Below are 27382 nucleotides of genomic sequence, written 5' to 3'. Positions count from 1 at the left end.
GGGGTCCGGTTACTACTAGTCTTGGCCCTGTCACTTGTCGCATTGGTCAAGCTGCTCTTTCTCTCTGGGTGCCTCGGGTTTCTGAACTGCTCAGTGAGGGTGTTGGGTGAGGTCCGTAGTTTTCATACTTTTCTTTTTTTTTAGTGCATCCAACCCTTTGTCAATGGCATCTCACACGGAACCCTGGTGTGTAAAGTGGTGGCGGCAGAGCTGGGTGGAGCTGAAGGCTCCAAGTCCAGCCCTCTGGCCCCTCTGCAGGGGATGCCATTGTCCTCGGTGGAAAGTGCAGGAATCAGAAGGACCCGTGCAGCTAGGGTGGCCTCTAGGTGTCCATGAAGGGCAATGTGGCTTCGTCCCACTGACACGTCCATGGCAGGCCTGGCCCAGGATGCACTGCGTGGCTCGGGCGGGCTGGCCCTGAAGCATGAGGCACTTTTGTGTCACTCACTAACCCTGCTCAGCATCTAGACCTGGTGCTCATAGAGGAATCTCCTGGCTGCTGGAGTCGTTCCCAATCGGAAGTAGATCATCTCATGGCTGGGCCCCAAATTTGTCCCCTCTCGGAGCCCCAATACCATCCAGTCAATTATCTCTGTTAATGGAGAGGAGCAGGGGTGTGAATAATCCGAGATGATGGACATTCTAAAATAATGAATAATTCTTGGGAACATTTATTTTCAACTTTGCGATGCATTTTGGCATTCATGCTTGAATATGGACGGATTGATGCTCTGGGAATGTGTAATACTTAAAGAAAAAGTGCCAGCCCGGCCAGCATGGCTCAGTGGTTGAGCTTCGATCTATGAACCAGAAGGTCATGGTTCGATTCCTGATCAGGGCACACACAGTGTAGGGCATGCAGGAGGCAGGTGATCAATGATTCTCTCTCATCATTGATGTTTCTCTCTCTGAAATAAATAAAAAATATATATATATAAAAAGAAAAAGTGTCAATGACAGAGCCCCCTTTTGGGTCCCGCTCAGCCAGTGGGGACATCACCGTTGGGACTGGCCCACAGCTGGGGTCAGGCCACCCTCTCCCGTCCCCGGCTCGCTGTTTGTGGCTCACACCTTCCCTAGGAGGGGATGGGGGGGGGTATCTGCTGATTTGCTTTTAAAGGACTTCCATTCCCTTTGGGCCTCATGCAAATAAGCAGCGACTAAGAAACTGTGAAATGTTAACCGAGGACTTCATTAAGCAATCTTGGCGATAGCATTTTCCAGGAATGGGGACAATTTGCCAGCAGATAATTGAGAGCGGACTATATATGTACTCTAATTAAAAAAGCGATTCTTCTCCCTGCCCTGGGGTTCTGGGCCCCGCCTTCTGCTTGCTGGCTTCGGGATATTAACGACAACTAACCCTTGCGTGTGCTTTATATGTCACAAAGCCGTTCACACACGTTATTTTGCTTACTGCACCCTCACGACACCCAGTGAAAAGGCTGTCATGCCAAGGTCCCACCGCAAGCTGGTGCCTTCCCTCCCAGCCCCTTCCATGTCACGTGGTCTCCCCATCACCACCTCACAGTGGCCCTGGCGAGGGCTCAGATTATTTGTGTCCACCCCGAGAATGTGCAGCAAAGAAAACAGAATAAAACGAACTTGTAAATGCTACCCTGGTTTTTGTTTTCATTTTTAAAAAATTGATTTCAGAGAGGAAGGGAGAGAGAGAGAGATAGAAGTATCAATGATCAGAGAGAATCATTGACCTCCTGCCTCCTGCATGCCCCACACTGGGGACTGAGCTTGCAACCCGGGCTTATGCTCCGATGGAGAATCGAACTGTGACCTTCTGGTTTCTAGGTTGATGCTTAACCACTGAGCCACACCAGCCGGGCATACCCCAATCTTTGTTTTGATAATTAGAAGAGGAAATATTGGTAAAGAGGAGATTTTGCACAGGAGGAGCCCAGGGAGGAAGAAGAGGGAGCATGCCCACTGCTGGGGGCCAGGACGGGCTGAGGGGTGTCCTTGATCCCGGGAGGCTGCGGCTGAGTCACTGAGCCCTGGCATCACTGAGGATGAGGTCGTGGGAAGGGGAGAGATGGCAGGCCCAGAGCGCCTGGAAGCAGACATCGTCCCGGCTCTGGACTAGCTATTTCTACATTGACAACCCCGAGAGGCGGAGATTCATTCCCACTTTATGGCTCAGGAAACACAAGCTCAGGCCGGCTATGTAAGCTGTTCAAGGTCCCAGTCAGGCTGGGTCTGGGCCAACTGACTCCACAGAGCCGGGTAAGATGGAGCCTGGATGAGCCCTGTGGCTCCCTCTTCAGAAAACAGAGACTGACAATGCGTCCTCTGCTTGTCCCAAGCTGACAGAAGCTGACAGGGTAACCTGCAAACCACACTCAGCCAGAGAAAACACCGATGGTCCCTGCACCGGGGCCAAGATCAGCTCCAGGAACAACCATTCAGGGCAGACATCATTCAGACGCCGTCAGAGGCACGGCTGGCCGTGTTCTGAATCCCACCTGCCTGCACCCCTGTTCAAAGGCCCTTGACAATGCATCCTCAGCTCAGTCCTGGGCTGGGGAGTGGCTCCCATGGGCCTTTGCGGCAGGCACCTGGTGCCGAGCCTCTTGTCTGTGGTGGGATGACTTAGGGAGGACCTGCTGTGCCCGGTGAGGCCCTTCTGCTGGGCACAGGATCGGGGACTGCAAAGGGGAGTCCTTTTGGGGGGGACAAGGCCCATTCCTGCCTGCCCCCAGGATGTGTCTGTTTTCCAACAAGGACTGTCCCAGGCTGCTTCACCGCTCCTCCGACGACGGGAGAGCTACCCCGGCTTCACGGGAGGGAGCAGAGTCACTCTCCCCGCCTCCCCGAAAGGCAACCATATTCGGTACCACTCGGCGTCTTGGGGAGAGAATTCATGCCTGTAATTAGTTACTGTATATCACCGTGAGTACTCTTGCTCAGGATTTACTGGGCAAATCCCGTTTAGCTGCACAATAACTATAGGTCCTCGCTGCTTATTGGGTAATTTACTAAAGGCTGGGAGAATGGGGCAGGAGGGACTCCGCAGGAGGCATTGTAACCCCTTGAATCAAACTTTATGAGTTGGGGTTTTGGCAGGGAGGCTGCTGCCAGTCGCCAGTTCTGGTGGCTTTGTGTTGCGGAGTTGGCTGGAACGACTGCTTCCTTCCCTTTGTTTATGGCAGGAGAGGTCTGGGACGGGGGCTGGGGCTGGCGCCCCCCCCCCCCCCCCCCCCCCCCCCCGTAGCTGCCCCAGGGGGGCGACAGGGCCTTTTGGTCCAGAGGGCCTTTGGCTGAACACAAAGCAACCTGGCAGGAACTGGCGGAGGCGGGAACCCAGGCGTGGAGTCCTGGGGGCTCCAACCAAGCCTGCCATTTATTCATTCCCTCCACGGGTCTTCTTTGTTTCTGGGCCAGTGGGTGGAGCGCAGGGAACCGTCCTTGGCTGGCAGCATCGAGATAATCCTAAACCCTCTCTTTTTTCTTGCAAGGGCCGCGATGGTTGGGAAGTAGCCATTCCCGGGCACTCGGCCGACATTCCCGGCCTTAATCTGCTCCAGCGATGCCAGTCTTTGGCCGCGAGCTGTTCTAAACGCCTCTAACCTAGTTAGTCCAGCAAGAGGGGAAGAGGCACAATAATGAAAAACGCAATGTGCGAGCACTGCCTGACGCAATCTAATAAATTACTCGGTACCCGGCTGCCAGCTCCGATGAAGCCCGGTATTGCCTGCAGTAATTATTTGGATCAAATGCGGTTTATCTGCTTCATATGTGTGCTCCTGTGCTCTGTGGTAACTTATAAATGTCACCGCGGTGTTTATTTGTTATAATGAAACTTAATGGCGTTGGAAAGCCGGGAGCAGAGTTTGGTGGGGCGGCAGGTTTAAAACAATCTCTTCATCTCTGGAGAAGGGATGAGCCAAGATAACAGGAAGCTGCCCACGGGAAAAAGGCTGACAGAGAGGGCTGCGCATTGTGCCCTGTGGTGGTTGGAGGGTCTTGTCAGGAGGAAGACTTGGCCTCAGCACCATCCCGTCCTCTCTCCACCCTCCAAGGGCACCCCAGGGGTGGGAGGGGTGCAGACTTTACACAACCTGATAGGTGGCCCAGATAACAGGTTTGGGTTTGTCAGGCTCTGGGAAGGCCAAGGTCATAATGGTTGGGGATGGAAATCCAAACCCATGGTGACCGTGTCATGGAAAACAGACCATCAAGGAAGGAAGGAGAAGAGGGGGAGGGGATGGAAAACCCAGGGAGGGTATCTTAAAGGGCCAAAGAGGGGAGGCAGTCTCCTTTGGTGAGGAAGGGGCGTAGTGTAAGGAGCACCAGGCATGGACAGAACGGGGAAGGTCTGGCAGTGGGAGGAAGCAGGGTGCCTGCTGACTCTGTGAGCAACCATGGACAAGCACGGGCCATTTAGTGCAGAATGAAGGCCGTTGGCTCCAGGCAGCCCTGGACCTGCTCTTTCCTCGCTGTATGGCTTCAGACAAGAGATTACTCTTTCCCCAATTTCACATCCTTACGTGGGACCTGGGAGTGGTAGCAGATACTTTCAGGACTGTGGTGATGATGAAAGGAGGTGATGGGGCCTGGTGGGCATGGCTCAGTGGTTGAACATTGACCTATGAACCAGGAGGTCGTGGTTTGGTTCCCGGTCAGGGCACATGCCTGGGTTGTGGGCTCAATCCCCAGTGGGGGGCATGTAGGAGGGGGCTGACTGATATTTCTCTCTTATTGATATTTCTATCTCTCTATATCCCTGTCCCTTCCTCTGTTTCTTTTTCCTCCTCCTCCTCCTCCTCCTCCTCCTCCTCCTTCTTCTTCTTCTCCTTTTTCTTCTTCTTCATACTTTTTTTACAGAGGGGAAGGGAGAGGGATAGAGAGCTAGAAACATCGATAAGAGAGAAACATCAATCAGCTGCCTCCTGCACACCTCCTACTGTGGAGGAGCCCGCAACCAAGATACATGCTCTTGACCAGAATCGAACCTGGGACCTTTCAGTCCACAGGCTGACACTCTATCCACTGAACCAAACTGGTTAGGGCCCTTCCTCTGTTTCTAAAATCAATAAAAAAATATTTTAAACAATGAGGTGATGTACATAAAGGGGTGGACACGGCGTTTGACATATAGTAAATGATAAACAAATGGGCGTGGCCATGATTGGTATGTAGTAGGTGTTCAACAAACATCTACTGAGTGAATAAATGAATATTACTTCCCACCTGTGTGCATTGAAAAACCCTCTGCCGAACAGCTCAACTCAGACTGAGACGTCACAGCGGTGCAGGTCTGACCTGCAGCCACCTCGGGGTGGTTATAGGAACTTGCCCAAGGCTGCCCAGCTGGTGGGTGCAATGGGTACTGGCTTTCCCGAGTCCCAGGGCAGGATTCCCTCCCCCAGTTATGCTGGGCAGCCCCCCATCTCTGCTGGGAGGCTGAACTCTTCCCTCTGGACCAGCTGCCCTGCTCCCCGGAGTCCAGTCCCAGAGTCTTGATGACCTTCCTGGCTGCTCAGGGAGGTAGAGCATGCAGGGGTCTTCCTGTTCATGCCATCTCAATACCATGTTCAGCGTGTACTCACGCAATAGTCATTCTCGCTCCTCAGTGACACGCATATGCAGAGCTCCTAACATCCTATCTAATGAAAGAGTAATATGCAGAATGACCATCACTCCAACACACAAGCTCAAGATAGCTGCCCCCATGTGGTCAAAGATCCTGCCCCCATGTGGACACAAGATGGCCAGCAGGGGAGGGCAGTTGGGAGGGACCAGGCCTGCAAGGGAGGGTAGTTGGGGGTGTCCAACCCTGCAGGGGAGGACAGTTAGGGGTGACCAGGCTGGCAGAGGAGGAAGTTGGGGGCAAACAGGCTGGCAGGGGAGCAGTTAGACATCAATCAGGCTGGTATGGGAGTGGTTAGGGGGTGATCAGGCTGGCAGGCAGAAACTGTTAGGGGCAATCAGGAAGGCAGGCAGGCAAGCTGTTGGGAGCCAGCAGTCCTGGACTGTGAGAGGGATGTCTGGACATCCCTTGAGGAGTCCCAGATTGGAGAGGGTGCAGGCTGGGCTGAGGGACACCCCCTGCTGCGCCGCCCCCCCCCCAACAAATTTCATGCACCAGGCCTCTAGTCATAAATAACAGATGGAAATTCTTAGTCACCTGTTACTTCTCCCATAGCCGGGCCCCTCCCTCCACATACCTCCTGCCCCAGATGTAGGCTAGACCCATTGCACTTTGTATGGAATGAATTATCTGGAATTCACTGCTCTGAGGTTGCCAGAAGGAGAAGAGGCGGCCTGGGAGGGGGCACGTTAGCTCTGATGGCCTCACAAGCAGGCTCTTTACCCTGTCCTCACCCTCCATGCTCTCCTGCCTCACCTGCTCCAAACTCACTGCCTCAGGAAATACGCCGGAGGAGGGGCCGCGCACCCACATCTCCCTGGAGCAGCATTGCTGCGGCGTGTTAATAGGTTTTCCATGAAATACGGGCTCCGTGGTTAAATAAGGTGGAGAGAAGCTGGGTTAACCCTAATTAAACAAGTCTCTCCCACTTGAGTCTCCAGACTTTATTTGCCAAACGGCATGCCGGGCCCCCAAAAGGGGGGGTATGGTTCCGGGAGCCTCCCAAACTCATTTGACCATAAAAACATTTTCCCTAGAGCACGAACTGCGACCAGCATTCCTTGGAACCCTCTTTGGGAAGTCAACTTTAAGGCTCACACTGGCCCCTAACTCATTATGTGAGCAGGTAGGGGGCAGCCTGAGCAGTGGAGGGGGTGTGTGGGCGGTGCCATGTGGGGAGACAGGGGAGAGAGCAGGCCTTGGCCACGGGGGAAATCTATGTGGACACGGAGTGGGCGCTCAGTCATGTCTGCCTTTGATGGAGACATGTCAATTCCCTGCCTAGCGCCGGGAGACAGCGGAGGTAGAAGGACCAGGCCTGGAATCTTAGCTCTTCAGATCAAGGCAATAGCTGTGTGCCTTCAAGGAGATGCCCGGGTCTTTCCGAGCCTCCGTCTCTTCATCTTCAAAATGGAGACGACAGCATCTGCCTTGCGATGGGGAGAGGACTCGGTGGTGAGTGTGGAGGTGCCTCTCTAGCCCCGCCCCCCTGCATTTCTCCCACTTCCTGGCAGTCCCCTGACATTACTCAGAATGAATGGCTTGCCCCACCTTTATGCTCCAGGAGTACGCCCCTTATCCAGTCCTCAGCTCCCCTGCCCGGCCTTCTGCTCTTTCACTACACACCTGTGTCTCCTCTGGACTACACAGCCTCGCAGGGATGTGGCCGATGCTATCAGTGCCCACCTGCGTCCATCAGGCCCCACCACGTCAGGGCCCGCAGGGAACTCCCAGTCGCCAGGACCTGTAACCTCCCTTGGGAGCTCTCTCTGAAGCTGCAAAGGCCACCTGCCCTCACAAAGCGCAGCCCACACCCGCCAGGGAACTGACTCCCACCCGAGCAGCCCTCAGGCAATGAGTGACAGGAGCCACCCTCTGGGTGGCCGGAATTCCACGTCTCTGGTTGCCCCCCTGGTCGTGGGATTGAGGATGCCCCTCCCTCTATATTGGATGCCTTCCCTTCTCCAGGTCAATTCCCTGTCTTCCACCCAGAGCTCTCTGCCTCCCATGTGGACATTACACGCAGGGGCGCCCTGCGTATGTTATCCACCTCCATGTCCCTCACAGCACCAGGCACACGCTAAGGTGCCAGATAAACCTCCCAATCAGACAAAAACAAGCCATAGGGCCTGGCCGGCCTGGCTCAGTGGTTGAGCGTTCACCTATGAACCAGGAGGTCAGGGTTCGGTTCTCAGTCAGGGCACAAGCCTGGGTTGTGAGCCCGATTCCCAACGTGGGGGGTGCAGGGGGCAGCCAATCCAGGATTCTCTCTCACCACGGATGTTTCTATCCCTCTCTCCCTTTCTCTCTAAAATCAATAAAAATATATTTGAAAAAACAAAAAAACAACAAACAAACCAACCCTAGGAAGGATCACAGGAGCGATTGTCCTACCACAGCTGGCCCAGGGGCAGTGCTCTCCCCTCTCCCGGGAGGTCACACCCTCTCCTCTGTGCCTGCTCCCCTTGGGCAAGCCTTGGTGGGAGCCAAGAACCGGTGGCCTGGCCTGGCGTCCTTCCTCCGTGAGAGGAGAGCAGTGTGGTGGGGTGTTTGAGAGCCTGGTGTGAGCGATGGCCGGGCAGTGCTGCTCTTTAAGACCAAGACTGGTGGTTCCTGCCGGGCCTGTGGCTGGGAGGCGGGAGTGCTCGTCGCTCTATTTATCCCACACTCCGTATGCAGTTACTGAAACTGTCACCGTGCCCCATATTCCGGGGGCTATTATGTGTATTTCAAACCATTATATAAATGCACTTGATTTGGTGCTTCTGAATGTCATTAAACCCCTCCCCTCCCAGTCACAACACGGTCTCCATGGAAACGGACGCATGGGAGACAGACGGGAAGGCGGGAAGGCCGAGGGAAGCAAGCAGGTGGGGCAGGGAGAAAAGGTGCGGAGCCCGAGGACAGCTTGCGGCCTATGTGGTCCGGGGGAGGCGACAAGGCTGCTTTATAGAGACAGGGCCAGCTCCTTCGGGGTTTCATGGACTCTTCCTCTGAGAAAAGCCCCGGATAATTCATCTCAGCCAGAACCTGCTTATCCCAGCGTACAGCTCTAAAAACTCGGTGGCACACAGGCCATTAAACACCCTCATTTATGCCGACTCTTTCACCCTGGGCGGGGGGTGGAGGGGGGGGGTCTCGGCAGACAGGGAGGGAGCCTTTGAGGCTAGCTGAGCTGGAGGGGTGGGGAGAGAAGAAAGGAGGCTTCCTCCAGGCATCGCTGGCATAGGGTGAGACCTGGGGATTTTTTTTTAAATTTTATTTTTTAATATATTTTATTGATTTTGTACAGAGAGGAAAGGAGAGAGATAGAGAGTTGGAAACATCGCTGAGAGAGAGTCATCGATCAGCTGCCTCTTGCACACCCCCTACTGGGGATGTGCCCGAAACCAAGGTACATGCCCTTGACCGGAATCGAACCCGGGACCTTTCAGTCCCCAAGCCGACGCTCTATCCATTGAGCCAAACCAGTTTTGGCGAGACCTGGGGATTTTGCCAGGGGCTGCTCCCTGTCACTGGGTCCCACTGCCAGCTGTGCACTTTGGAATGACAAAACTGTAGACACTTGGGGTGGAAGGGGTGGTCTATGTGAAAGCCCCTTTGAAGAGCTGCCCAGGGCCTTGGTAGGTAGTGAGCTTCCTGCCTTTGGAGGGATTCAAGCACAGGTTGCAATGGCCTCTTATCATATGACTAGAAGCCTGGCACATGAAAGTGCAGAAAATGAACTGGGAGGGAAGGGGTTGGGCCTGAAGGACGCGAGGATCAATCAGGAGGGCCCTTCTGTAGTCCAGGTGAGGGAAGGAGTGACGGGGACATGAGCCATCGGCTCTGAGATGGACAGGGGTGGACGGATTCAAGAGATATTTGGGAGGCCACATTTCTAGGTCTTGGTGAGGGCTGAATACAGATGTGAGAGAAACGGGGTTTACAAAGGAGCTCAGCAGGGCCTTTGGCCTCGGAACCCCCAAGATCGTCTTAGATAGCAGGCCTTCCAGTAGGAATGGTGGCCAGGGCAATGGGCCTGGGGAAAGTTCTGGAATCCTCCATCAGATTGCGGCAGCGAGGGAACTGGCAGTGCCCCTGCTCTAAGACGCTGAGTTGAATTAAATAACAATCATGAGGTGCCCTGGAAATCCGAGCCTCGCCATCAATAATAAACAGGGATGTTATACAAATAACCCGCTCTGCAGCCCCAGTGGGAGAAAACACATCAGTAAGAAAAATGAAATAAGAAAAAAACACACCCCAGAGCCCCAACTAACAAAATGACAATATTAGCCAACATTCTGGGGGCTGGAGCAGGCAGTGGAGGAATGGTCTCTGGAAAATGAAGGGGCCCTTAGCATAAGCCAGACTGCGGAGGCTCACAGTGAGAGGGGAGAGGCTCACGGGCCATCAGAACTATCTCACTGGTCCAGGGCCCTGGGCCAAGGTCCAGGCCACCCTCAGCTGCTTCCCCCTGCTCACCCTCTGCTCCTGTCTGTAGGCCTACTCTCCCCCTATCCCCCTACCTCGTCTCCCCCCTCTCCCACCCCTCAACCAACCAGTGAGTAGCTGAGCCAGCCTGAATTCACGCTCAGAGAACAGACAGGAAAAGTCAACAAGATGCCTTCTGAGGCTGCTGAGCAAAGCGGGTCAGTCCGTTTCCTAGCGCTGGTTCCTTCGGTGACCAAAGCATTTACATTTATGGGATCAGCGGTGAGAATAGGGTGGGAGCAGGCTGTTGAGAGCCAAGATAGATTTTGTGAATCTTCACATTTTAAAGGCTTGTCGGTGTAGCCCATTACTCAGGCTGGAACACAAGAAGGTAGAAATCTGAGTATGAGGGGACTCGCCGAGGCCACACAGCTGGTGCCTCCCCTCTGGGTGCTCCTTCCACTGCACCAGCCAACCGGGCACCTCCCTCACCATCTCTGTCAGGGGACAGGCAAGAAACAGAGGACGCTTTAGGCTCATTTTCATGGACTAAGGAATTGAGGTGCAGACAGATGGCTAGACTAGATGTTGTCAAGAGCAGTCAGGGCTGCTGCTGAACCTGATTCCACCCACCTGGCTGAGGGGTGAAGGTGGAGGTGTGCTCCCTAAGCCTGGACTCGAAGGGGGGTACCACCCAGAGCCTGTATGGGGGCTGCCATCTGTGGAGGCCGCCTTCTCCCAGAGAAGCGAGATTGTTTCTTCCTGGGAAGGTGGAAGGGAGGGTGCTGGGAGGCATGTCTGCCTTCCCTTCACTGAGCTGGGAGGCGCTGTGATTCTAAAGGTCCGGAATCTGTGATTCTGCCGCCTTCCAGAGGGGGCGCTGTGGGAGAAGGCCAGCTGGGTGCAGGCTCAGCTTGTGAAAAGGGCCAGAGCTTGCCTGACTCCCCCTCTCCCTTTACACCTCCTCATCCTCACTGCTCTTCTCAGGAGTCCTGGGGCCTGATAGCATTGCTGGTTCCTAGGAAATGGGCTTCCCCTGCCTATGTCCCCAGCCCCAGGCCCTTCCTGACTTTCTCCCCCATCAACTGGAAACTCACCTGTGTCCAGCCCCTCTTCCCTGGACCCCTCCCACTTCCTTTGTATTTTCAGCTACCCCAAAAAACACCAAACCAGCTGAGTGTTCGGGACTGCCCCTCTGTTCACGGTCAGCCTTCTCTCTCAGAATCCCAGGGGTGCCAGACCAGACATCAGGAGGCCTGGGTTGTGGTCCTGAGTCTCCCAGTAATTTCCTGTTGATGGGGGAGGGGAGGCAGCACTCATGCTCCTGGGCGCCTCCTGAGTCGCTATGCTGCGCTATGAGTGCTGGGGTTGGTTATGCTCTAAGTGTGTGTGTGTGTGGGGGGGGGGGGGGGGGGGGCACGGAGGTTTTCAGAGAGGCAGGCAGAGTCCCACATCAGATTCAGTGTGACAGCTTTTATCTGCCCATGACTAGGATCAGCTCTGGGCAGGCGTGTGCATGGAGAAGGTGAGTGGTTATGGGACCTCTAGGAGAAAAGGGTGATGGGAATTGCCAGGAGAAGAAGGGAGGGTGGAGGTGGAGGTGCTGTGTGTGCCTGTTGGGGGTGTGGGATGGGGGAACCATGGGAACAATTCCCCTTGCAGATCTGGCGGAACACACCTTAGAGATGCTCTGGGAACCAGCCCAGCAGTACGTGGGGTGAGGAAGGAAGCTGGTGTGGAAAGAAGGGGGAGGAGCCCTTCAGGGGGCCACCCCTCCCAGCCCCCTGTTCTGCTGACCTCCCTAGGCCCTGGCCTCCCAGGAGGAGCCTTAGACCCGGACTTGGAGGAGAGGCCGATAGGAAGATGTGTGGACCCACTTTGCACTTTGGGTGACTTTGCTCGTCATGGCACTAATTAATTACATAAATTAAACTTGACCAACTACTTCCTGCTGGGAGACACTGGGCTAGGGGAGGGAAGGAGTGGGTGGGATCCTTGTCTATCGGTCTCTTTAAGTGGGGCAGAGGGTCTAGTGAACTTGTTTAGGGTAAGTGTCACACAACAAACAGGCTGGTTGCCTCGCTGGATACCTACCAATGGTGGAGGAAGGGGAGGATCCAATTTGGGGTCTCTCTGTGGAGGGGACAGTAACCCAGAGAAGGCCCCGCGTGTCTTTATCCTGGGCTTATGGAAAGCAGGGGCCATGTCCTACTTAACTTGAAAAGCTCCAATGCTTAAAACCACGCCTGGATCTTACTATAAAAATGATATCATTTTAAAAATGTATTTTTATTCAATTCATAGAGGAAGGGAAAGGGAGAGAAAGATAGAAACATCAATGACGAGAGAGAATCGTTGATTGATTGCCTCCTGCATGGCCCCTACTGGGGATCGAGCCCGTAACCTGGGCACGTGCCCTTGACTGGAACTGAACCTGGGGCCCTTCAGTCTGCAAGCCGACTCTATCCACTGAGCTAAATTTTAGCGAGGGCTAAAATGGATGTTATTTTGCTCGTAGGTATTCAATGACTGTTTTATGAATAAATAAATGACCTCCTTCCAGCAGTTCCCATTTAAAGCACCATGTTATTTAATCACACGAAGTCGATGAGGTCAAACAAACCTGGATTCTTATGCCTGGCCTGGTTTTATTTCCTCCTGCCTCGTCTACCCTCCATTAATTTTTGTTCAAATCTCCATTTGAGGCCATAGTGTGTTGAGTCCAAACAGGAAAGAACACACACACACACACACACACACACACACACGCATGCATGCACGCACACACACATACAAAACCACATATTGCTAAGCACCTCCATTCCTGCAGATGTTGCCCACTCTACCCAAGCAGGCTTTTAAGCACCCTCCGATAAAGCAGCTCTCCTCGACTATCACATGCCTCCTTAAATGATATTTGAATTGTGTTTTCCCTTTATTGCTTTGTGTAGTTTAACCGCACCAATTGTGATCACTCTAGCTTATAATAAACCCCAAATCTATAAAGCTCCTGCTCATTCATTATTTTTCTCAAGCTATTATTTTTTAGGGGGGAAGTAGTGAGGAGGAGGGTGGTGGGGGGGAGCAGTGGAGGAAGAAGAAAAGAAAAAGATACCAGATTAACAAGGAGGCATAAAATAGGAGGCCACTTCTCCCCAGGTGACAGACACCCTACGAAATACCGTTAAACAGAACAAATAAAAGTTAATACAGGACACGTAAGGCTTTTATGTCTCTTCTAAATTAGAAATATAATGATCACCACCTTATCTTTAATGGAAGAAGCAGCTAATTGTTCTAATATCTCACTGATTCCAGCATCTGGGAGAAAAATAATTATTTTTTTTTACTGTTTTTTACCAGTGGTTCCATTTATACCAAGGTGTAGGGTGCAGCATGGACAGAGATTTCTATTTCTTGAGCTATGTCATGGCTGCTATTCCAGTTCAATTATTAATATGTGGAAGTTATAATTATTTTCGGTATTGGTACAAGATAATTATAAACCATAAAATAGCTCCCCATGCTTGCCGATGCCTTTTCTTATCTGGAGGCGTGTTGGAGCTTGGGCACGTGAGTTTCAGAAAGAGAAAAAAAAATGTATCATGTGGCTAGACTGTCCAGAATGGGAGCAGGGAGGGGAGTCTCACCCACCCCTCCAGGTCCCTCCTGCTTCTCTGCTGACCAAAACTGAGGGTGACCCACCTCATGCATCTCCTCCTCTGCCCCACTGTCACACCCCCCTCCTAGCCTGTCTCCTCCTGGTTAGTTGAGACTTGTAACCATTCACACGTGTTGGTTTAGCTGGTTAGTCCCCCTGCCCCCAATCTCCTTCTACACCCAGAAATAGCAGCACCTACTGTGTGTGCGGTTGTGTGTGAGTATGTGCATGAATGTGTGTGTATGTTGGGGCATTTGGGAGGGGTGAGAGACACATGCAGAGAGAGAGAGAGAGAGAGAGAGAGAGAGAGAGAGAGAGAGAGAGAGAGAGACAGAGAGAGAGAGAGAGACAGAGAGAGAGAGAGAGAGAGAGAGAGAGAGACAGAGACAGAGAGAGAGAGAGAGAGAGAGAGAGTCAGAGACAGGAGTGAGGTGTTGGCTGCCCAAGCCATTAGTGATGCCTCGCTGCCTCCCTCATTCCAAGTATCTTGCTTGATTCTCAATTAGTCATCTCCAGGGGGAGGGTGTAGGTTGGAATAAGGCACCTGGGGTCTATCATTCTTAACCAAGCCAACCGTAATCAGTTGAAATTAATAACACGCTTGTGCAGATTGTATGTGTTTCGAGGCAGGTGGGGGTGTGTGCTCTGAGAGAATAGATATTGTTATGGCATCTTCCCATTTTAAAAAGAAAATATTACAAAAACGCTGTTTTCACTTAGTTGCTGCACAAGGTAAGGCTAACTGTCCTCAGAGGTCACCGGTCCTGGTGTTGTGCCTGGGCCCTCATCCAGTCCTCCCTGACCCCCTCCCTTCCTCTTGACCTTAGCAACATCTAAGAAGTTCCTCTCTATCAAATGCTAAATTTCTTTTTTTTCTCTCACCATTTTTCAAAGTCATGGTCCAGAGTATTCCCATGGTTTCTTTCAGTGATGGCAAATGCACCCAGACCCCTTGCCATTGATTGTGCTGTGTCCCCTTTCCTCCCAGTTTATATGCTGAACTCCCAGCCCCAATGGGACTGCGTTTGGAGAGGGAGCCTTTCCAGAAGTGATTCAGGTTACATGAGGTCATATGGGGAGTGCCTTGATCCAATGGGATTGCTGTCTTCATTACATGAGCCACCTCAGGGCTTGCTCACGCTCTCTCTCTCTCTCTCTCTCTCTCTCTCTCTCTCTCTCTCTCTCTCTCTCTCTCTTTCTCTCTCTGCCATGCGAGGACACAGTAGGAAGGTGGCCGTCTGTGAGCCAAGAAAAGAGCTCTCACAAGAACTTGACATGTTGGCACCCTGACCTCGGACTTTCTGTCTCCATAATTGTGAGAAAATAACCTTCTGTTGCTTAAGCCGCCCAGTCTGTCGTGTGTGGTTACAGCAGTTTGTGCAAGGTGGGGGGCAGTCAAATCATGCTTATGAGTCACGTGATAGGATTCTTTGAGGGCCCCAGGATTGAGAGCCAGCATCCTTCTCCTTGGTCAGACGCCCAGAGCTTGAGGTTTCAAATCCAGCCCAGCTCGGGACTTTTTAGCTTCCCCAGTCTCTGTTGCTTCTCTCATGGGCATCACCAGGAAGAGCCTGTGGCAGCCTATTCAGCACCACGGACAGAGGCACTCCCTATGTCCCCACAGATGAGAAGCTACCACCTAGTGCTCTCTTGAAATTTGTGTTGGGAGAGGAGAGGGTAGGCTGAACAAGAGAAAGCCAGGAAGGGGGACTGACTAGAAGCTGGGATGTGGCAGACAATCCCAGTCCTGGGGCTCAGCCCCGGGGCTCCCACAAATGGGAGTGGCCTCTTGGTGCCCCTGCCCTTCTTGACAGGTAGCAGAATGGGGGGGCGACACCCTTAGTGCTTATTGTGCTGGCCTGCCTCTTGTCACACTGTCACCACGATGGGTGCTGGTGACGAACCTATAGTTGGTGAGGCACTAAGTTTGGGGAGCATAAGCAGGTGTGGGTGGCATGGACTGTGGGTTGGGAGGAGAGCCCGCTGGGGAGCATTGGAGGGGTGCCCTGGAATTGTACTTTGGATGGCCCAGCTCTGAAAACAGGGACAGTACAGGTGAGTCGCCCAGCTCTAAAAACAAGGACAGTACAGGTGAGTTGCCTCCCCCAGGCCTGGAAGGGAGCCCAGGGTGTCAAGAGAGGAGGGGCCTGGCTCAGAGCAAGCTGGGCTGGCTGCAGGCCAGGGCTTCGTGTGTCTGACTTTAATGAATAAATGGCATCCCCAGCCATTGTTGATCTACTTTTGAGTCCTGACAAACAGTCTGTGGCATGTGATGGAAAGGGTTATTAGCTCGCAGAGACAGATGGCCGGGGAGGAGGGGATTGGCTCTTTAGGACAACGAGCCCAGGAGCGACAGCACGCCTTCCGCGCCTCTGCGTCCATGTCAATGCCTTTCCCAAGCTTCCCGTGACCCAGTCTGGCCTCGGAGGAAAGACTTGGAGGGAGAGGAAGGCGGATGAATACGGGGGAGGTAGAGGGGGATGGAGCTGGTCAAGAGGGCAGGCTTGCAAGTGGGAACCCTCGACCTTATGTCCCTTTAGTATCATCCCAAGTGCCCCGTCAGGTGCTGTTCATTCAATTGGCATTGAACAAACGTGAGCGACTGAGGGGAAAGGTCAAGAGGTCTGGATTAGAAAAGATGATAGAAGCAGATTTAATTGCACCAGGTGGGTGGGTGAGAAATAAAGGGCAGGGAAGCCAGAGGAAGGACGGGACACAAAGGGAGGAGGAAAGATAGCCCATAAGGAAAAGTGCTTCAGCGTCAGCATACTGTGTTTCAAGCACTAGCGACTCCTCTCCACGTTACTATATGGATAGCTTCGTGGAAACTGAACTGATCTGCCCGCTGTCCCTTCTAGATTCCCCAAGTTCCTTTTCTGTAACTACAGGGCTTAGTCGTCCGTTCCCCCAACCCGCACACACACACATTGCTCCTGAGAGGATAGGTGTGTGATCACTGACCTTCATTCATTCTCCGAAACTTGTCCTTGGCCATGTAGCCCAGCACGAGACAGCATCCTCTCTTCTGGAGGCCCAGCTCTGGAAGAGAAAACAGGTGGGTGAGCCGGGAGTGGGTCAGCTGTCAGAGAACCCCTTTTGCAGAGGACGAGAGAACCCCTTGTTGCTCTTATATACTTAGTCATTTCACAAGCCTTTGCACTGCACTGACTCAGCTCCAGGCATCATTGTCAGCCACAAATGCCTTATTTGATTTCCACACCCCTCTGAGGTACATATCATTATCCGTGTTATTATTTTATTTTATATACATCTATAATATTATTGATTTCAGAGAGGAAGAGAGAGGGGGAGAGAGATAGAAACATCCATGATGAGAGAGAATCATGGATCGGCTGCCTCCTGCACGCCCCCGACTGGGGATCGAGCCAGCAACCCAGGCACGTGCCCTTGACTAGAATCGAACCTAGGACCCTTCACGCTACAGGCTGGCGTGCTATCCACTGAGCTCCACAATTCTTTTAGACTCCCCACCCCTCCCTCTTTGTTTAGAAGTCCTACAAACGTGACAGCTGCCACAAACAGGGGGATGAATAAAGGGTGTGATTTCTGGAAGGTGGCTGAATAAGGGGTGTGATTTCTGGAAGGCGGTGTGTGACTGCACCTTCTCCGGGGCCTTGCCAACTTCTCGGGGACCCAGGCGCTCCCTCCCTGTTTCTCAGAGAAGGACCTCCCACTGAAGGGCATGTGCAGCAACGCGTCCCCAAACACTGGGTGATTCCAGGCTGCTGGGCTCCTCCTCCTCCCTGTGTCTCCAGCCCCCTCTGGGGCCCAGCACATCCTCCCCCCGACAGAGCTTTGGGATGGAAGGGAGCCCAGGGCCCAGGAGAGACAGAGGAGTCAAGCGCAGCTGGCGGCTCTTGCCCCGGGGAAAAACAAAGCTTGGAGTAGGGGTGGTGGCGAAATGCCATGGCCCAGGGAGGTCCCTGGCTTTGATCTCCTGACTCTTTCAAGGGGTTTATTGACTATCAGGAAAGAGCCAGAGAGAAGCAGGCCTGAGCGTGCCTTATCCAAAGGCGCTTCCCTCCTCTTTCCTTCCCTTCCACGGCCCCTCCTCTGAAGACACGGCTGGCCGGTCTGCCCGCCCTCACTTCAAACAGCCTCACATCTCAGGCGCCAAAATTGACGGTGTTAAGTTCCCTCATCCAAGGCCTTGGCTCTTTCTTCAGGGGCTCCTGCGATATGGAGGGTGAGAGGATCAAAGCCTCTTTGATGTTTACTTACAGTATTTGTGAATCCTGCCTAACAACAGCCTTGCCTTTGAGAGGCAGGAATGCAGCACACAGGGTAGGGGGGGGAGGAGGAGGGGGGGTGGCGGCGTGGAAGCACAAGCTGTGAGGAGGCTCAGAGCCCCCCTTGACAATAGCCTCTTGCCCCAGATTGTATTGTAGCCACAGGCAGCGTTGGCCTGGCCATTACAGGTGCAATGCGATTGCTCATCATCAGAACCTGTACAATTGCTTCAATTCTTAATATCGTTTCCAGTGACTTCTTATGTCCACCTCCAGCACATCAGCAGCGGCTGCTTATGAGAGAGGGAGTCTGAATTCTTGCACTGAGTCCAGGAGGCGATGGGGGTAGGGGTGTGGGGGATTGAGGGGGGAGGCACTGAGTCCTGGGGGCAGAGGTGCTGGATGGGTTTAGGTCCATTTCTTGTAGGTCTTCCTGCAAAATCCCCTAAGTCCCCAGGCAAATGGAGCGGACATAATTTTCCTAAAAATTTAGAGTGTGGACTGAAAGGTGAAATACAGAAGGGGCCGGAGACCGGGATGCCAGAACACAGGCTTTATTGAAGAGAAGAGTACCACTGCCAGCTGCTTCCAGAGAGAGAGAGTGGAAGAGGACGAGGGCCGGGGTACAAGCACTTTTTAAGAGGAGGAAGGAGATGGGGCTTAGGGCACTCAGCACACGCTGATTGGTGGTTTCCTGTAAGGCCTATGATTAGGGACCTAGGGACTTAGGAATCGGGGGCTTAGGGTATTTGGCAGGTGCTGATTGGTGGTTCAGTGCTCAGGAATGTCTGGCTGCAGGTGGAGTTTACGTCTGTCCATCAATTGGAGGGAGGGAGGATCTATTATGGACAACCTGTGGAATGGAGATGATCTCCGTAGGCCAAGCATGTCAGACTCAGAGGTGAACACGGGCCCAATAAATGAGTTTGACAGGCTTGCTGTAGGCTGTCTCTGCCGCTCCAGCTCAATCCATCCGATGTCAACCTAGGAGGCTGACCCCAGAGTGACTGCGGGACAAGAGAGGCCACACGTCCAGTTGTTTTAAGTGAGAGCCTCACTGACCAAGTTTGAGTTTTGACCAGGAAAAGAAGTAAAAAAACAACAACAACAAAACACCCCACCACAGCTTGATGAAGAAAAGAAGTGGAGGGTGAGGCAATTTCTCAATGTACTTGGCTCATTTAATTTGACACGTGTGGGTTAGTCTTAATTACAGAGGCAGCTACATTCCAAGGCGCGGATAAGCACACTGCAGGAATTTATTAAGGGAGACGGCTCTCTGGCCTCGTCTTCATGGAGGAATGGGGAGAAGCCACTGGGATCTTTGCAAAAGCAAGCAGGTTGGAGGCTCAGGGGAGTGGATATTAGCCAGCCATTTGCAATATGGGATTGCTCCCGAGAGGCTGCCAGAGGAACACTGGAGGCCACTGGGTCCCAGGGAGGTAGCGCCAGCAGGGCTGGAATGGGGGGAGGGGAGGCGAATCGGGAACCCAGGTGAGAACCCAGGAAGCAGGAACTAACTGCTTTGACTCAGGGAAACTCCGCCAGGCCCCACTAACCAGGCTACGAAGGGAGAGATGACCAGATGTGACAGAAAGAATAGGGATTTATGAGCTCGGCCACCCTCTAGCCTGCTACCTTCCCTTCCACATGGCACTGGGACCAAGGGTGGAGCCAGATCACAGATGCCCAATTTATTTATTTATTTAAAAAATATATGTATTGATTTCAGAGAGGAAGGGAGAGGGAGAGAGAGATAGCAACATCAGTGATGAGAGAGAATCATGGATCGGCTGCCTCCTGTACGCCCCCTACTGGAGATAGAGCCCACAGCCGGGGCATGTGCCCTGACTGGGAAGTGAACCGGGACCTCCTGGTTCATAGGTTGATGCTCAATCACTGAGCCACGCTGGCCGGGCACAAATGCCCATTTTATTTTATTTTAAAAAATATTTTTAATTGATTTTTTTACAGAGAGGAAGGGAGAGAGATAGAGAGCTAGAAACATCGATGAGAGAGAAACATCAACCAGCTGCCTCTTGCATACCCCCTACTGGGGATGTGCCCGCAACCAATGTACATGCCCTTGACCGGAATCGAACCTGGGACCTTTCAGTCCACAGACCGATGCTCTCTCCACTGAGTCAAACTGGCTTCGGCCAGATGCCCATTTTAGAGTGGCAAGATGTGGGTGTCTTCTCCACATGGACGGGGGGCTACGGACTTTGGCCGAGCACTTACTAGGATCAGTAGCAAATCATCAGAGACACCAAAGCTGGCAATTGATTAACGTGGAATAAGTTGTCCCGGCTTAAAATAAAAGTCACAGCAAAGAAGTGAGAGCCACCTGCAGATGGGGGTGTGGAAGGCGCTCTCTAAGGAGAACCAAGGTTTGGGAAATACTGCTGAGCAAGGAAACATTTATTAGGAAATATTATGTTTCTAAGGGAGAAGGAGAGATTTCATCCCATGGCCTCCTGGCCTCTAGGCTATGAACAACAGAGGGTCTGCCCTATGCCTTTAAGAAAAACCATACACACACACACACACACAAACACACACACACACACACACACACACAAAAGCAAAACTACCTCTGAGCTCCTGGTCCCCAGCACAGTCCTGCTGATTTAATGAAAGGGCCAGCTAGAAAATCTTGGGCAGCGATCAGTTTTCTGCCCAGGTTGGAATGGAATCAGGAGGCTTCTACGTGGCCCAGTGGATTGGGCGAGAGAGAGAGAGAGAGAGGGTGAAATGAATGAAAATTGTAATTCGTCGGAACAGGAGTCGAGGAGACGTGAGACTTCCCTCCTGAGGGGAATAAAAAGCTTTGGAAATGGAACGGTTTTTCCCTTTAGTTTCAGAGGGCGAGGACGGGACTTTTCTCCTAGCCCCAGGGTTTTAAAATTCTTATTAGTAATAACGGCGAGACCGCGGTATTACTTCGCTTTTGTGGAATAACGTATTTTCTCCTGACGCTGTCACAGTCGCTCTCTCATTAGACACTCACAATAGCTCTGCAATAGGCAAGGCAGAAATGAGTTCCCTCATTCCGGTCTGAGAATCTGAGGTGCAGAGAAAGGAACGTGACCATTCCAGGAGAAGCACTGCTTGGGAGTAGTGCTCAGGCCCAGGTCCAGGTTGGATTCCTGGCTCAGTGCTCAGGGGAGGACAGTGATCTCAGGGCTGTCAATGCCGTGGGTTGTGACGGATTTGGCCTTTGCTGGGTGTCCTTCCCTCGCTCACAGGTGGTTGTCCAGCGATGCCTCACCCAAGGATGCTGGTCGCATGTTTGCAAAGTTCTGACCTGCATGCTGCTAACCTGTATTGGTTCTGCCGAGTCCTGTGTGCAGCCTAAGTCCTCACATCGCGGACATTGATGCTGCCCCTGAGTCATGGGAAGACCCGTTTTCTGATGAACCTCCATAGTACAGAGCCTGAGAGAGGCGGAGCCTGGGTTTAGCAATTCCCCAACTGGCACTGGTTCACAGCCCTGGCCCTCCAGGGCGAGTGGTAAATGCTTAATAGCTCAATAACACCTGATTCATAATTTCTGACTCTCGTTGCTTGCTGGTTGTAAGTTTATGAAAGGGAACCGTAAACTTTACATTGTTGTAAAGACATAATTGCTATTTCATTGCTTATTTAATACGAGTTAATTATGTTAGAACTAAGTTTTCCCTCCCTGTTCGTATTAAGAATCAATTAGTTGTTTTAAACTATTGATTTGTATTTAATTAACTGTGCTGTTACACACCAATTAAATTCTTATAAGAGAAACGTGAAACAGCTGTGATCTCAAATTACGTTCTAAAATTAATGAATTACATGAAAAGCTGATGTGGAGTTAGCTTTGTTTTGGGAAGAGTTGACAATCGTCGGGATAGTTCCCCGAAGTTTCTGTGGCCGCCACCCCAAACCCATGGGTTCCTGCCTCAGACGCCAGATGACACGCACAGGGAAGGTCCCTACGGCAACAGCAAGGACCTCATGGGTGGAGCACTTTGCCAGCCCTGCCTCCCTCAGCTGCCTCAGCCAGGCCATTTCCTGGAGGGCACAGCCTTGCCCACAGTGTGCAAGGCAGGCAGCATATTAGTAGGTCTTCACCACCAGCTGTGGGGTCCCATGTGCCCGCAGGAAAGCTGGTGCCCATGTGGTCACCAGCCCTCTGGCTTCTCCGAATCTCTGCTCCACTGGCCCGAGCCTGTGGGTCACGGGCACGAAAAAGACAGCAGGTGGAACAGCACTGGGCATTATTCTTCCCTCACCTGTCTCACCCTCACACTGACCTCATGTAGGTGGGTATTATTACGCCTGTCTTTAGTAATAGAGAAATGGACATTCCAGAAGTGCAAGTTTGTCCAGCATCCTTCGGCTGCCATGGCAAAGCGTGGTGCATACCTGCGTGCCTGACTCCATGCCTGGCACACCCAGGTGCCTACCCTCAGACACTGCCTGGGGCCTTTTCTCCAAACTGATTCACTATTTAGCATCCTGATAAGGCCACCAGCTGACGCAGAATGTGACCTGCTTCATGGTCACTCGGGCATCAGTGTGGGCCCCATGGGTGGCGGAGTCTACACATCCCTCTGCACAATGGAATCGGGACACTGCCCCCCTCCAACACCCTTTCCAATGTGGGGCTGGGAACAGCCCGGCCTCCCCTCCATTGGCTGGTAGCATCACAGGCTCACCTGCTCGGGGCCAGGCTCCCTTAATTCACCCTCACAATGAAGTTGCCACGTGCTGATTACTTACGATTTATTAGTCTTGAGGCTAAGCACTTTGCATAGATTATGTCCTTCAATCATAAAACCCTATGCAGTAATTACTATTATTATTCCTGTTTAATAGGAGAGGAAACTGAGACTCTGAAAGATTAAATAACGCTGAGGGCGGTGCAGCTGTAAGCGTGGGGCTGGGGGGGAGAAGGTAAGACGGATGTAGGCGTCTTACTCTGTAGGCTTCTAGTATGCTCTCTGCGAGGTGCAGGCCTGGGGCGTGGAATAATGTCAGCTGGAGACCTTCCCGGGTGACAGTTTTATCACATGGACACCGGATCCCTGTGGGCCGCAGCTCTATGGGGACTGTGACCCAGAGGCAGGACCAGGAAGGCTCCCGCCCCGGCCTGTCAGCAGAGGGAACTTTTCCCGTGAGGACAGGGGCTATGGAAGGCCATTTGCCTTGGAGGCTTTTAGACTTTTCCTGAGAGGTCGTTGGACACTGGGGATTAATGTTTGAATGGTGCCAGATGTTTAACAGCTGTGTGCCTGGCTCTCGGAGAGGCCTTGCTGGTAGGCCAGGCAGAAAGAGGCCATCTCTTTTCTTTAGGGGGGTCAACATGGTCCCCAAAACTAAGACTGAGGGGATCATAGGCCTGCAAAACCCCCACCGCCCCAAGCTCCCACCCCAGATATCTGTAGCTCTCCAGATATCTGGGGAGGGAGATGTGCAAGAAGAGGCTATACATTTAGGTTGACCTGTGGATTTGATTTTCATGAGTGAAGATGTGGATTATTAGCTGTTGTTTCTTTTGTGCAGATGGGGCTCTCCCACTTGGTGTGTGGGACAGGAGCGGGAAGGTGAGGACAGCAGGGAGCTGTGGTCAGGGACCCCTCTAAGAGAGGGAAGGGTCATGGCATGGGCTGGGTCTACCTCGTGTTCTTGCCCAAGATGCCTTATGGAAGGAAGGTCCACTGGTTCCAGAAAGCACCATGGAACCCCCACTGGACAGGGAACCTTATGCTGAGGGGCCCGAACATGGTCAGAGAACATGGGTGTAGCAGCAGCTGATACCTCCCCCCACCTCTGCTCCTCCTCTCCCTCTCCCCTCCCCGTACCCTTAGAAGCGCCATCAAATACAAATTCTCTCCAAATCTCACAACACCTGAGACAGTGTGGACTCAGGCATAGGGGAGGGGAGGGGCCTCACAGCTTGCCTTGCCCAGCTGGGAATGGCAGGGCTGGGATCTGACACAAACTTTGGGTAAATCCACACCCCTGCCCCCTGCCTGCCACCTCCCAGGAGCCCCCAGATCCAAGCTGGCCAGCCCAGCATCAGAAATCAAAGAGCCTTTCTTCTCTTGAAAGATAACCTTTTGGGGAGAGCGCTCGCGCTCGGAGGAGACCAGAGAGCTTTGATGAGGGAATCAACCTCCGACAGGTCTGGGGGCACTGTTCTGCACCGGTGGCCACCACTTAGGAAGGAAATGGAAGTTTGCTCACAGGAGGCTGGCCAAGCGGTGGGCTGATTGCTAACAGGCACGCCCAGAATCCGCACATCCATATGGGAGCCCCGGAGAGGGGACCACATTGGGGGCCATCCAACCCGCAGCCCCGAGTGAGCCGAGGACGGGATGGCTGGGTGGCAGGAGAGGGAGACAGGCCCATCCTCACCTATTGTGGTAAGGGAGAGGGAAGGAATTAGAATCCAGCTGACGCCTTAGACAAATCTCCCCTGAAGAGAAAATGGTCTCTGCTCCCCACCTCTTCCCTTCGCCCTCCCCCGACCCCACACACACCAACCTGCTTATCGGGTTGCATGTGGGCTGTTTACCCCAGAGACCGGCCATGCTGAGCCCTCCGCTCTGTTCTGGTGTGTAGGAGATGGGGGTCCCTGTGCTTCTGTGACCCGTTCCCCCATAAGAACCATCAGAGACCTTGGCTCAGGCTCTGGCCAGGCCACAGAGGACGTCACAGCGACGCAAAGGAGTCTGGTGGCCCGGCCTGAACTGCAGGAGAATTCGTACCTCTTGTTAATTTGGAGAAAGGTCTCCAGTGGAAGACACAGTGAGGAGGCCCCGTCTAAGACAGGAAGGGCGCCTCCCCTACGGCTCCCCCTCCCCAGAGCCGGTTGATCCCCGGCTGAGCTCTAACCTCAGAGGCCTTTCACCAATGGGACCGAGGGTCACATCCTTCCCAGCCTCATCCTGTTTTGCTGACCCCTGAGCGCCAGAGAAGCGCCCTGGTGGGTGGCCATGACAGCTCCTGAGGCTCACGGCAGGGCATCCTGGCGGGTCTGCTGCTCAGAAAGGTCAGGCTCTGACCTGCCTTTCAAATCTCCAGAGGGGCAAACCCACAACCTCGCCCCGGGCAGCTGGTCCTTCCCAGCGCCTCTCGGAGGCCTCCTGCTGCCCTCTGCAAATACTTGGGATAGTGAGTGGGCAAGGAGGGTTCTTCCCACCCATTGTGACCGGGGTATCAGCAGGTAGCTGGGGATGACATTTTAAAGGGGAGGATCTATAGACCTGGGGACCTCCTGGGCAGCACGACACAAACAGCTAAAATGCATGGCCACCTTGGTGTTCAGTGTGTCTTATACACTGAGTGGCCAGATTATTATGATTTCTGAACACATAATAATCTGGCCACTCAGTCTCTCTCTCTCTCTCCCTCTCTCTCTCTCTCTCTCTCTCTCTCTCTCTCTCTCTCTCTCTCTCTCTCTCTCTCTCTCTCTCTCTCTCTCTCTCTGTGTGTGTGTGTGTAGTAGAGGCCCGATGCATGAATTTGTGCATGGGTGAAGTCCGCCTGGTCAGGAGGAGGGGACATAGGCGGTTGGGCAGCCTTCCTGCTGGTTGAACTCCTGGTTGAGGGGACAATTTGCATACTAGCCTTTTATTATATAGGATATACACTGAGTGGCCAGGTTATTATGTGATCAGAGACTATAATAATCTGGCCAGTGTATAAACGATCTCATTTAATTCTCTTGCCGGTCCTAGGGAGAATCCAGTGATCCTGGGAGGCTAGATGAGGACATGGAGGCTTGGAAAGTGCAGACCTGGGCCCAACTACAGCTCCTCCATGAAGTGGTGGAGCCAGGATTTGCATTTGAGCCTGTATGACCGCACCCCTGAGTTCTACTCAATCCTGGACACATACACCCCAACTTTGTGCACACGCTTGTCCAGGGATGGAGAGTCACCACTCATAGATCCAAACCTCCTGCTCACCCCACAGGGGGAGGATGTGGGCGGTTCTCAGAGTCCCCGGGAGGAAACCATTTCTGCAGTTTTCCCAAAGAACGTTCTGTGTGTGAGACAACGGAGCCTGTAGGCTGCCCGGGAGGGTGCCATCTGGGAGCTATCGCCCAGGTCCCTCCTCCTGAGGGGCCACAGGGATGGTGGGCAGCTATGGGCAGAGAGACAGCAGAGGTCCAAAACTCTGGGACCAGCCAGTTCTCTAAACTATTAAATTCTCACTCAAAGGCTCACTAAGACCCTCTAGTTTGGGGTTTGTTGGATCCGAGGGCCTCCCTCTCCTTGATGTCTGTGGCTGAGAAATGAAGCAGGGAACTGAGGACCCCTACTTGCGGCCACCCCACTTTTTTTGAGTGTCGGCAGCTCCATGGGACGAGATGCCATTTCAGCTCCAGTCCCAGGCACAGCATGAAGGCCCTCCGGTCTGCTTCTTTCTGGAAGGACCCCGAGAAGGGGCGGGGGGGGGGGGAGGGCCACTTAGCTCACACAGGGCGTGGCTCCCCTTTTGCTGAGGAGGACCCACGGTCTGGGAGCCAAGACAGGCCCCCTGGGGGGTGACTCCATAGGTTATTAAAGAATTGCCAGTTCTTACACTGTTTGCACTAGATTAACCCACACTTCCGTGTGTATTTTCTGACACCTCTGGTCTTGTGTACATATTGGATTTTGTGCATTAATCAGAAATGTCACAGAATGTCAGGAGTGGAAGGGAACTTAGAAATCACCCCATTCAACCCCGGACAGAGGAAGAGACTGGCGTGCAGAGCTGGGAAGTGACCTGCCCAGTGCCCCAGGGGGTTGGGGGAGTGGCAGAGCTGCGTCTTCCCATTCAGGCAGCCCCCTGAGTGGCAGAGAGATCCCCTGCCCCCTGCCTTCCTCCCAGGTGTCTTTCCTGACCCCAAGGCCAGTCCCGTTGCATCGTTCTGAGCATGTGCCCTGCGGAACCAGCTCTGGGCCCCGGACTGCGCTGCTCACTCTTTCAGGCATTCCTGCACTCCTCTCAAGCATCTCATCTGATCTGTTTAGGACCCTCCTCAGAAATGCCTTTTATCCACCCATGCACGGGGCACCCCTCTTCTGGACCCCCTCCCCCCTACACCTTGCCATGAGACCTCCTATGGATGCAATGATGGTTTAGTATCTTTGGTTCCTCCCCTGCAGACTGTGAGGTGGGGATCATCTATGTTGATCTTCCCATCTCTACTGCCTGGCAAGGAGCCTGGCATAGCAGGCACTCCACAAACACGTACACGGGGTGAGCTGGGCTGGGGCTGTCTACTACCCTTATGTCTGGGCAGATGGCCAATTCATGTGGCACCTCAGGTCTCTTCCAAGTCTTGGGGCCAAGGCGAGGGCTCAGGTCTGAGAGCCTGTCTTGTACCCCTTTTATCGCCACGTGCCCTCCTGTTCCAGAGATGCACCTGAGTCAGCCTCAGAGGCAGCTTTGACTCACTGGTCCTAACATAGAACA

At 53.1% G+C, this 27382-nt stretch overlaps 1 protein-coding gene across 2 annotated transcripts in view; it reads right to left on the bottom strand.

Annotated features, from left to right (window-relative positions):
• KIRREL3 (kirre like nephrin family adhesion molecule 3) overlaps positions 1 to 27382 on the bottom strand; it is a 440789-nt gene that overhangs the window by 64031 nt on the left and 349376 nt on the right. For both annotated transcript variants that reach the window (XM_036449386.2, XM_036449387.2), the window contains exon 2: positions 16644 to 16721. In XM_036449386.2, the coding sequence (XP_036305279.1) occupies positions 16644 to 16721 (78 nt within the window). The remainder of the gene's footprint in view (positions 1 to 16643; positions 16722 to 27382) is intronic.

The sequence above is a fragment of the Pipistrellus kuhlii genome, unplaced genomic scaffold (assembly GCF_014108245.1).
Source record: "Pipistrellus kuhlii isolate mPipKuh1 unplaced genomic scaffold, mPipKuh1.p scaffold_m20_p_20, whole genome shotgun sequence".
Taxonomy (NCBI): domain Eukaryota; kingdom Metazoa; phylum Chordata; class Mammalia; order Chiroptera; family Vespertilionidae; genus Pipistrellus; species Pipistrellus kuhlii.
This window is presented reverse-complemented; position numbering and strand designations above follow the sequence as displayed.